The sequence below is a fragment of the Nicotiana tabacum genome, chromosome 17 (genome assembly GCF_000715075.1).
Source record: "Nicotiana tabacum cultivar K326 chromosome 17, ASM71507v2, whole genome shotgun sequence".
NCBI lineage: Eukaryota > Viridiplantae > Streptophyta > Magnoliopsida > Solanales > Solanaceae > Nicotiana > Nicotiana tabacum.
Window position 1 is genome coordinate 122,089,988 of NC_134096.1, and position 12,361 is coordinate 122,102,348.

General features: G+C 38.3%; 1 protein-coding gene across 1 annotated transcript; it reads right to left on the reverse strand.

The window, feature by feature from the left end:
* Positions 1-657: 657 nt before the first annotated feature.
* On the reverse strand, positions 658-4,927 carry LOC107778774 (uncharacterized). Its single transcript, XM_016599077.2, has 4 exons — positions 3,899-4,927; positions 3,510-3,725; positions 1,446-3,422; positions 658-1,363 (listed from the first exon to the last, which is right to left on the reverse strand). Exons 1-4 carry the CDS (start codon positions 4,869-4,871, stop codon positions 1,017-1,019), a joined length of 3,513 nt encoding a protein of 1,170 aa, XP_016454563.2. The 5' UTR covers positions 4,872-4,927; the 3' UTR covers positions 658-1,016.
* Between the last annotated feature and the right edge of the window lie 7,434 nt (positions 4,928-12,361).

A 12,361-nucleotide genomic window follows, 5' to 3' on the forward strand; every position in this document is an offset into this window, starting at 1 on the left:
TACGCTCCAACTTGGGGGGGGTGCTAGATATTGTCAGAGACTATTTCAAATATTAGATTGTATGTCGGATAGATAGTCAAATATTGTAGGTAGAAGGCGTGATCTCAGGGATGCATTGTTGACTTATGTGTCTAGCTTTTGTGTATATATTCTCGATGTAATCTATCATTTTAAGTATGAAGTAAAATACACTTATATTATTCACACAAGCAAAAGACAGTAGCTATCCGATATGAGATCTTATCACTACACTAGTACCTCTGTTTTTCTGATTTCTTTAGATTCAACTCCTATTCTGCCTAAGATATTTTCTTGTTGACTCTTCATTTATCAGTGGCTATTAATTGTTATGTTGCTTTACTCGAGTTATCCCTCCTCTTGAAGGCCATAACCATCTAAAAACTTGACTTTCAATGGTTAGTTTAGTTACAAAAAGGAACTCTCAAGTCAAAATAACTATTGAAAACAGCATAGTTTCAAGGTATATACATACTTATATTGCAGCTCTTCTTTTCTTTGGCTGAAAAATGTTGTAACGTGGGAGATATATTGGATTCATTTGTATATTTAATAGGAAGGATACTTAGAAAAACCAGATAATGGAAAGGCTCTCTTAGTTGCTACACAAGAGAGACAAGTATAAAATGTGATGGAGTAGTATATAAGATTGGTAAAGAATGAGGAAAAAGGAAAAATGCTTTAGTAATGATTATGCACGAAAGTGGAGGATAAAACTTAAATTCTTAAAGCTAATATTAATCATTAAGAAAAAGAAAAAGGTACACAAGCTAGCTATCTTCGGCTTTTAGTAACAGTAGTCTCCAAAATTATACTAGTAACTTCTCGAAGTATGAAGTAAATGAGCTTCCATGCCTTTAACTTCCTAAAGCAGCACAATCTTTTGCAATAGCATTCGAGAAACAATTAGTGATGGTTAATGCCGGTGAACTTCATAACTTGTTTTTCTCTTTGCACATAGGATTTGGAGAGTACCTGTTGTCAATTGATTAGGTCGTTCAATAATGGGAAGAAAGCCGATCTTTGATCTTTTTCAATGCTGCTACAACTTCAGTCATGTTCATCCTTTCACAAGGAGATTTAGCTGTGCAATTCATGGCTAACTCCATAACTGATGCCACACATTGCAACTTTTCACTTATGTTTTCTTCATCTAGTGTTAGTAAGTCGGCATCTATGATTTGATCCAGCTTATCAGGAAGTGAACTATGCACGCAGCTTCGCAAATCCAACTCTCCCATGAACATTTCATCATTAGGTTTCTTCTTCGTAAAAGTTTCCAGCAACATGATACCATAACTATAAACATCAGACCTCTTCGATATAAGACCTTCCAGTCCATACTCTGAAAATGAAAATTAAATGTCAGTAATTAATTTATAATATGTTAATCAAAAACCTTGTTACACCTTAAATAAAAAACTCACCTGGGGCAATGTAACCAATTGTGGCAAAGGTTGTAGTATGAGCAATAGATTCTTCTTTTGTTAAGAGTTTTGCAATGCCAAAGTCAGTCAGGTGTCCCACCATGTCTTTATCAAGTAAGACGTTACTAGGCTTCAGATCACAGTGAATAACAGGTACCGGGTAACCATGATGGAGATATTCCAGAGCAGATGCAACATCAACCATGATATTCAGTCTTTGCTTTATGTTTAAAAAATACTCTCGAGAATATAGCAACTTGTCTAAGCTCTCATTTGGCATGTACTCAAGTACCAATGCTTTAAAATCCAACTTACAACAGCTGCTAATGATCTTGGTGAGATTTCTGTGACGAAGATTCCGCAAAATTTCACATTCTCTATCAAAGGTTTGAAATGTACCTTCCATCTGCACATTGAAAACTTTAACAGCTACTATCATCCCATCTGCCAATGTCCCTTTGTAAACAGAACCAAAACTTCCACTACCTAGCAAGTTATTTCCATTAAAGTCCTGAGTTGCTCTTTGAAGATCATAATAGGAAAATCTTTGTGGTGCTACATCTGGCAACCACTCATCATCAGCTTTGATTGTTTTACCTTGACGTCTCATCAACACGAAAACTATTACTGAAGCAAGGCCTACTAAAGCAATAACAGAAGAGACAACGACGATAAATATCACGATTCTTTTCTTTGATTTTGCATGACAGGCCTGGACATGCATTTGAGGGTTACCACATAATCCTTCGTTTGACACGAAAGACTGGTAAGGGAGATCAGCAAAAGGTCCTCCATTCGGAATTTCCCCGTGTAACCTATTGAATGAGACATTAAAGAAGTTTAGTTGCTTAAGTGCTTCTAATGACTTTGGAATAACACCAGACATATTATTATATGAAAGATCCAATGCTTCCAAATTTATCAGTTCTCCAAGTGTATCAGGAATAGATCCTTCAATCCTGTTATGAGCAAAAGACAGTTGAGTCAATTTCTGTAGACTTCCTAATGTATTAGGAATGTTGCCTGAGATTTGGTTCCAGGAAAGATCCAGAATTATTGCAGCCTTGAGGTTTCCAACTTCAAGTGGTAAAGAGCCATTGAAGATATTAGAAGACAAGTTCAGCTTCAAGATGTCTTTGAGGTTCCACAGACTTGAAGGTATGCCAGCGGTGAAGTTGTTGGAATCAAGATAAACCTCCCTTAGAGAAGTCACATCCCCCAAGCATCTAGGAATACTTCCCTGCATTTGATTTTGTGAAAGGTTTAACAAACCCAAGTTGGATAGCTCACACAAACCATTTGGGAAAGGACCACTTATTCTGTTTGCTCCAAGTGAAAACTGTTGAAGTTTTTTCAAAGAACTTATTGTCCTGGGGACAATGCCAGTCAAGTCATTGTCTTCCAGCTTCAAATAAGATAAATTTCTCAAATTTCCGATTTCAATGGGAACATGACCCCTGATGTTACATCCATCTGCCTCAAATATTTGAAGAGAAGAAAGATTGCCGATGGACTTTGGAAGCATTGCATTTAGGGGATTGAGAGACAATATCAATTCTCTTAAGTGTTTACAATTGGCCAAAGGAGTAATAAAGCTCAGTGGTGAAGATTCACTAGTAAAGGAGTTGCCTTGCAAGTTGAGAATTTCAATAAGTCTTAAGTTTCCTAGAGAGTCAGGAACTGAACCTGTGAGTTCATTTGCACTGAGTTCAAGAATGGTAAGCTTAGACAAATTTGAGATAGAACTAGGTAAAAAGCCATTAATGTTGTTTGCACCTAGAAAAATTCGTTCAAGATTGGGTAATCCATGCCCTATAGTGGAGGGAAGATTACCTGAAATGTGGTTCTGTGTGAGTGAAATGGATACAAGACTTGACATATTGAAGATACTAGCAGGGATCGACCCACTAAAGGTATTGAAATCCAACTTAAGCTGCAGCAACTGTTGAAGGTTACCGATCTCATCTGGAAGTACACCTGCAAAATTCAGTAAGATTATTATCAGTAGAGGTATTTGAAGAACTGGAATTCTAATATCTTGTCTGATTAAATATTATTCAATACCTGTCAGGTTATTGACTCCCAGATCAAGTACGTTAAGCATATTCAAATTTCCGACCTCTCTTGGTAGAGGTCCTTCAAGCTTGTTGTCCCACATTGATAAAACTTGAAGTGATGAAATGTTGAATATGGTAAAAGGAATTGAGCCCGTTAATTTATTTTTTTCCATGCCCAATTGCTTCAAGTTATAAAGATGACCAATCTCATCAGGAATTGTGCCTGTCAAATTGTTAAGCAGAAAGATTTAAAAAAAAAATTCATGAACTGATTTAAGTAACGTTGCTGGATTAGAAGTAATTTAGCTCAAAATAAAACTAGAGCTGCCTCTGTACTCAATGCTACAAGTTGAGTTCTTTCCAGGGATAATTGGTAAAAAAAAAAAAAAAAGATACCTTGTAACTTGTTAAACCCAAGAGCTAAGATTTGCAACAGCTGTAATTTCCCAAGTTCTCTTGGAATTGCTCCAATCAAGTTATTTTGCAACAACAATAGGACTTGAAGTTCCGAGCACTCTGATATACTTCTTGGTATCTCTCCACTTAACATGTTGAAGTTAAGCCCAAGCCTTTGCAATCTTGGAAGGCGGCGACACAAATCAGATGGAAGATCGCCAGTTAAACCAGCATTTCTGAGATCCAAATATTCCAGTGTCGAGATGTTGAATATGGAGAGCACATTAGAGCCATTGAGCTTATTGAATCCAACGCTCAACCATTTCAAACTCTGAAGAGTGGCTATTCCTATAGGAATATTTCCTTCCAGATCGTTGTACCTCAGATTCAAGAATCCAAGATTCTTCATGTTTGAGATAGAAGAAGGAATGAACCCACTGAAACTATTGTTTTCAACGGCGAACATTTCAAGGTCTTGTAAGTCACCTAGAAATTTAGGAATTTCTCCAGTTAAGTTGTTGAAACTAAGATTAATGGCTCTCAATTTTTGCAAACGAGACAGCTCTGGTGGAAGTTCACCTTGGAAATTGTTGTAGCTTAGATCAAGTGAAACAAGAAAAGAAAGGTTGCCAAGTTGTGGCGGGATGGTACCCGAAAAGCCCATATCTGAAACATTGAGTACAGTAACTCGTTGATGACGAGAGCCACAAGCGATCCCATTCCAGTTACAAACAGAGGTTGAAGAAGACCAGTTTGTTGAAAGAATGCGATAAGGGTCTGAAGTGATGTGGGCTTTCAACGCTAGAAGAGAAGTTTGATCAGTGCTGATATTCATGGCTAAGCATGTTGCTATAACGTGAAAAAATAATGAAAATGCCGGAAGCTGAGTTTTCTCGAGTAATGATATCCTCATTTTGTTTGAGCGAATGGGAGAAAATTGTTTACGATTATTGCAAAAAATGTAGTGGTACATTTAAATATTTAAAGTAAGGAGTCACATCCCAATTAGATAAGAGATGAGCAATTTCACATCACTTTGTTAGTATGGTCTCAATTGTAAATGTGAAAAGTGTGATGTCGCCATTTATATATCCATCGACGCCGGACATATTATATTCCCCTTGTTATGAGAAAAAGAATACTACTATTAAAATTTGTTGAAATAAAGAAGTCAAAACTCAATCCAAGTAGGGACAGCCACAAAATATATAAAGCTAGGCAAGTGGTATTAGCCCATAGTGGACTTTCCTTTACGTAGCCTGTGTGCTCTAACTGTGTACGTTGATTGTTGAATTCACGCTAGTCCGAACCAAAATATGGTTCTTTTGGACTCAAAGAACCAAAATATGTGGAATAAAAACTTAGTGATATTTTTATATATAACGCCCTTTTAAAGGGGTTATATATTAACGGTCGTTTGCCTAGTTAAGTATGTCGCTCTTTTAAAAGGCGCCATATTTGAACGCAAAAAAGTGGGAATGTATAGCGCCCTTTATTAAGACGTTATAGGACGTTATACATATATAAAGGTCGTCCCTTTCCCCTTTCCCACATAACAGAATCGCCCCTCCCCTCTCCCCCACCCCCAAATTAAAAATCCAACAGCGGTCCCCTCCCCCATTTTCAATCAAAAAAAGTCCGAGTGGAGCCCACCGATTCCACAAAAAGTATAGATTCTCGATCCCACGTCCTAGCTAAGGCGTTATCTCGGAGTGAGTAACTTGTTTCGGCTCCAAATCACCAAATCTTGAATTTTCCAAAAACTTAAATCGAGGTATTCCGACTTAGTTTTTGTTAAAACTCGTATAAAGAATGCATATTAGTTGTTTTTAATGTGCTCTATGTTATTTTGTGATTGTTTTACGATTTGACTAATTTGTTATTTTTTATCTGAACTATAGTATTAGTGTGCTAAAAAAATTAGTAAAATAGAGAAATTATTATTAGTTGTTAAAAAAAATATTAATTAGTTACTTTTTACTGTGGTATATGTATTTTCGTGATTGTTTTGTGATTAAATTTATTTATTATTTTTATCCGATTTAGATTAATTATTTGCTTAAAGACTAGTAAAATAGATAAATTGTTACTTTAGTTCCTAGTAGTGGTATCTTGTGGTGTAATGTAGTGCTCCTATTTGTAATGTAGTGCCCTTTTAGCGTAGTAAAATATAGTGCCCTTTTAGCGTAGTAAAATGTAGTGCCCTTTAGCGTAGTATCCTTATAGTTATTGAAATTAATCATTTAAGTATCTCTTATACCCAAAAATACGTCAAAAAAGTTGATAGTTCAAACACAAACTCTCTCCAATTCTAGTCAACAAACATAAGAAAATAATATGAGAAAACAACAATATTTGTCAAACTTAGTATTGTTATATAAATATTTAATAATTAAATCATGTATAGTTATGAAAATTAATTATTTAATTTTATTACAGTAAAAAATAAGTGAGTCATAAATAAAAATATAAAATAATAAAACTAATATATTAAAGTAACATATAAAATAGAAAATTATAATATTGACAATGTATCAACCTAATTAACAATATAGTAACAATAACATATAAAATTATAATATTGAAGGTATTGCAATATATTTAAGCAATGAAAAAAAAATAATGTAATTAATATTGTTCAATTTACGGTAATCGACATGGATGTTCCGCCTTTACATGCCGGACCTTCCTCGCTAAAGCTACTGTTGCTACATGCCGAGCATAGGTTTTTCCACATATGGGAGGGACAGTAACTGGCCCAGACGTTCCGCGCCAAGAGAGTAGACGATATATGGGACTTTCTTAGGGCCCACCATCTCCATTCCCGTATAGTCAGACGCCTCCGGTATATGTGTTTTTATAGGATTATGGAGATCAGCCGGCTGCAGCTGGATTGGTCGTTGATCACGGTTCTGATAGAGCAGTGGCGACTGGAGACGCACACATTCTATTTTTCCATTGGCGAGGCCACTATCACGCTTCAGGACGTGGAGGTCCTGTATGGGCTGCCCGTTGATTGACACCATGTTGCTTTGCCAAATACATCAGAGAGTATACGGGTTTGCAGTACCTGTAGATGCTGCAGCGGCTCACCGATTTCCAGCCATCGGATGAGACTGCATTGATTCGAGCTAGTCGTCTGCAGTTGGCGCCTGTCCGGCAGCATTTGGAGGCGATGCACGCTGACATCACAGATGATACACCGGAGCTTCATATTCATTGGTACACGAGGTTGCTACTGCTGCTTATGTTTGGAGGGGTTTTGTTCCCTAACACTTCGGGAAACCTAGTCAGCTTGAAATTTCTTCATCATCTTGAGCGGCTATATGATTTACATCATTACAGCTGGGGTGTTGCTGTTCTCGATTACTTGTACAGGCAAATATGCCGAGCGAGCATAGGCACCCAACGAGACGTTGCAGGATTTTTGCCGCTGCTGCAGGTGAAAACATAGTCGAATACTCTCTTCATTATAACATACCTAGTAAAAATATACCTTAAATTTTACGTCCACATTGTATATTAGGTTTGGGCCTGGGAGCGGTTCCTGGAGTTGCAGCCACATCTACCACATTTAGCTCCGGATGCACCACCTCCGTTTCTCTCTTTAGCTAGGAGGTGGGTTGATAAGTGAGGATATGGACGGGAGTACGAGGCTCGACATAATCTCCCTTATTACAGGGATTTGTTGGATTTGCTGGAGGGCGCATAGGTAAATGTATACCTAAGTTTACTTGGCCTAGCTTTATATGTGTTGCGTATACTCACGTTTCCTGTTTTTACTTAATAGTTCATTTGGAGTCCATACGGCGACGAGCTAATAGCTGGTTTGCCCGATTATTGCTCTACAGGCCGAATTATGTGGAGCTCTTCCGTCCCGTTGATGCGTCTCGATATTGTCGAGCATCATGCTACCGAGCGAGTACTTCACCAGTTTGGTCGCCCGTAGCTTGTACCGCCACCGCCCGCTTGGCATGACACATTACCATCGGGATGATCGTTCGAGGGTAGACCAGACATATGTGGCATGGCTAGAGGCGCAGATTGATATTTGGGACCAGCGATATGACCTGATCCCCCCCTCCACCTGACCGGTCGGATGGTCATCATGAGTATATGGGTTGGTACCGCAGCGTTACCCGACTTTTTGTCGGGAATCCCATTTATCGCGTTAGCGCTCGGTACGTTCCATACACCGAGAGGCACGAGACACTGGTATGTTATTTGGTATACTTACTTATAAGGTTAACCTAGCGTTCCGTAATTTATATTTTACATGTTGTGAAGGCTATTGGCCTACATATGTTCCACCAGTTGGTACTACAGATGCAGTAGAATATCGGTGAGGGATCACCCGCTTTGCACGAGTATGGCTGACTGGTTACCGATCTGGCTTCCCATACATTGAGGCGTTCCCGAGATGATGAGCCCTTAGAATACGAGGCTGAGTATGTGGCGCCAGAGCAGCACCATCGTGGGCCACCAGTGGAGCCGGAACGTGGTCGATGTGGCAGGCGTGCCCAGATAGGTAGGGGTGTTCCATGAGGTCATGGGGGTCGACGAGGAGGTGGTCCCCAGCAAGGGGCCGTTGAGGCACCTATTGAGGATGTTGGAGTTGATCAGCCGAGTGAACTCCATAAGCCAGACCATGCTCATAGTGATATGCCACCATTCAGCCTTCAGCTTACTCCGGGGACTTAACAAGTGACCCTGTCAGGTCCATTGTTGATCGCGGGCACGACCATTACGCGAGAGGATTGGGACCAGTATTTTCCTGACCCATCGGCCGTTGCTGATGATCGTCCGACACGAGATGTGGATAGTGGGCGTCGGCTGAGTTATGGCTCATTATCGAGGGATGCATAGGATCTTTCACAGACGCAGGTTTGTTTGTATTACTATTATTTATATTTTTTTATCTCATTGATTAGTCATAAATATCTAAATATTTTTTTAAGGCTTTATCCTCGTCCGTCACGGAGGCCACCTTGTGCGATAATGACATGGCTGCGACGAATGATTATATTCAAGAGTCTGACGAGACAATGGTAAGAAAATTTAAATTTATGTGACTTAACACGTACATTACTAATACATATTTCATATACTAAAATATCTTATTATACTGTAGGTTATTGCTGTATCTACTGCCCCTTCTCTCGAGCCTGCCAGCCCTACTGACGATCATACTGCAACGCATTCTCCGATAAAGAGGCGACGTGATGAGGATGATCCTGATAGTGTAGCCGGGCGGGATGGGATGCGCCTCATGCCAATGACTGCTTTAAATCATACAGGATGTGGGACACATTGATTTTTTATTTTATTTTATGTACATATGATATTCAGTAAATAATAGCAAATATTTTTATTGTTTATATTATATGAGCATTATATTTTTATTTCTCCAGTTCTTCGTTATTTTAATAATACAACACAAACACAAACATAGCAACTTAATATAATTTAAATTCAGTACAACTAATGAAAATACATGACACGGAAAACATAAAGATAAAATACTACACTCAACACATACATGTGTTTGTTTAGTCACTACCGCCTATTATTCTCTGCTCCAACCACTTAAAATTTCTCTTCCAACCTATTTTTTCCTTCTTCCGCCTCTTTTAATTTCTCCTGCACTGCCGCAATTTCTCGTTGCATTTCATAGATCTGGCATTGGTATTCACCGTTCATATTCCAAACATACTACAAACATGATTTGTAGTATTCCTGGTTAATGGGTTCATCATACCATTCCTCAAACATACATTGATTTTCGTCATTGCGTCCAAACAATTGTTGACATATCCAGTATCTGCACCCAACATTACCATCTGACCAACATGCCTTCAAAATCGCACGTTTGCCACAATAGCACCTTGGTTGGTCATTGCATCCAGACATTTGTTAATGCAAGAAAAATGAAAAATTTATGGAAAATTTTGCTATTTGTTTTGGTTAAGCGCAGATAATAACTAAAATGCACTAGTTATTTATAGGCAAGACAACATACATAATGTAGTATTTTACCGCGCTATGCTTCGCGTGTTAAAGATTCTTTCTGATACAAAACATCTTTTCCAGAAGATAGCTTTTGCAGGCGAGCAACTTTTTAGGTCGACAAGATAACACACATAACGTAGTGTTTCATTGCGCTATGCTTCGCGTGTTAAATATTCTTTTAGGTACAATACAGCTTTTCCAGAAGTTAGCTTTTGTAGGCGAGCAACTTTTCAGGTCTACAAGACAACACACATAACGTAGTATTTTACCGCGCTATACTTTGCGTGTTAAAGATTCTTTCGGGTACAATACAGCTTTTTCATAAGATAGCTTTTGCAGGCGAGCAGCTTTTCAGGTCGACAAAATAATTATTTTTTTTAAATGGGTTTACGTTAGATTGTTGTACTGAAGTATTGATGTTAAATATCAATAAGATTTAATAGCAATGAAAATATAATTTTATTTCATACATTCTGTAAGATAAACAAGTACATACACTTATTACAACCACATTACGGAAACAAAACACTACGTGTATCCTTGATAGTTGGGCACATTAGATGAACTTTCACCAGGAGTTGGATTACCACCGCCACCCAAATCAGCTGAAGGACATTTACGACGGTCGTGTCCTGTTTGCGAGCATATGCCACATTTGCGCGCATAAATGGTATCACCAACATCCATTTGGTTCCGTATATGCATTCTTTTTTCCACTTATCATTGACGTACATAGTCCTTGTTACACACCATTTTAAATGGTTCCGGCGGCCAATAATGCTCAGCACCCACTGGCTGTAACTTCCCACTATATGTGTTTAAGTATGCAGCAAAACCATATTCTTTATCAACGTAGTTGGTTGCACCTAAACCTGTATGTTGAAAGCACTTGATGGCATGTGAGCACGGCATATGGTAGATGATTCATTTCCCACAAGAGCATAACCTTCTGGATTCATTTACGGTATGTGTATTATTCCCCCGATTTTGATGGATAGCGGTGCGAACTTCAAAATATTTCGCTCATTGCAATACTATAAATATGAATGCCAATATGTTCGCCGCCTGTATTTCTTAAATCTTTTCATTGGTATTGGCGTAAATTCAACACCCCTTTCCATCAATGACGATGCACCTCTAGCCCTTTCAACAAACCTCTACGCCATCTGCTTGAATGACATCCGCACCATGGCAGTGAAAGGTAAACCACGTGCAGACTTCAATAACCCGTTGAAAGACTCTAACAGTTTGGTAGTCAGAATTCCCCATCTTGTGCCACCATTCGCATGCAAAGTTCACTTGTCAATCTCATATCGCATCAACCAACGATAGGCTCCCTCGTCTTCCTGTCTGATAGATTCCTTGCGCCTCCTGAATTTATACTCTTGGTGATCTGTTGCAGCTGTCATGACCCAAAACCCATTAAAGGTCGTGATGGCACCGGACACCGCTGTAAGGCAAGTCAAAAATAAATACTTAATTTGGTTCTTATTTTAATATTATTGAAATCATATTTCCTTCAATTAAATGGTAAAAGATGAAATTTACAAAATAAATAATAATATTTTTAGCAATTCCAATATCGTGCAACCCATAGTCGCCCCAAAACCCGGTGTCACAAGTGTATGAGCCTCAACTAAGAATGTAAAATAAAATACAATATATGTCCGAAATACAAATGGAACAGGAAAATATAAATACTCTAAAGGAGACTTTGCTGGCTGCGGACTCGTAACGTGGAATGCAGCTCACCTAAGTCCCTGCAATAACCGCGCCTCTGCGCCCACAAGGCCGCTAGGCATGTATGCACCTGCACAAAAATGTGCAGCAAGTGTAGTATGAGTACGTAAATCAACGCGTACCCAATAAGTATCCCGCCTAACCTCGAAGAAGTAGTGACGAGGGGTCGGCTCCGACACTTACTATGGGGCTATAAATAAAATGTCAATGATAAAAATAAGGATGGATTACGTAGAACGACTGTAAGCTCAATGTCGTGAAATCAGTAAACAATTTTTTTGTTCATAATAAATTTCCAAATTTATTTTCTATTATTTACCAATTTATCTCAGGCCGAGGAGGAAATATCATTTATCGTAAATTGCAAAGCAATCAAGTTCAATCATGCGCAAATCATGTCGAGGTCGTACGACCCAATCCAACATAATATTGAAATTGTGCACTGCCGGAGGGTCGAATGTTGCGAACCATAGATGCATCTATTTATTCTGCTGAGGCGTTTGACCCGTTCCACAAAAGTAAACACAATCAAACAATCAATTAAGAATTCATTAAGGAGCAATTACCCAAGGAAAATGTCACTTTTCTTTTAACGGTCAAGAAAACAAGGTTAATCTTTTTTTTTCTTTTTTTTTGAAATTTATTTACCAAGTTCGATATAATTTAAGCAATTTAAATTGACAATAAGGTTACAATTATCACAAGTATGGCATG

What these genes read in the sequence shown, in the direction of transcription:
- LOC107778774 (XM_016599077.2), bottom strand. Translation starts at nt 4,871, where the DNA reads ATGTACCACTACATTTTTTGCAATAATCGTAAACAATTTTCTCCCATT. An exon ending in TGGGTTTAACAAGTTACAAG is followed by an intron (nt 3,726 to 3,898) that starts GTATCTTTTTTT and finishes ACAATTTGACAG; the next exon opens with GCACAATTCCTGATGAGATT. An exon ending in GGGAGTCAATAACCTGACAG is followed by an intron (nt 3,423 to 3,509) that starts GTATTGAATAAT and finishes TGAATTTTGCAG; the next exon opens with GTGTACTTCCAGATGAGATC.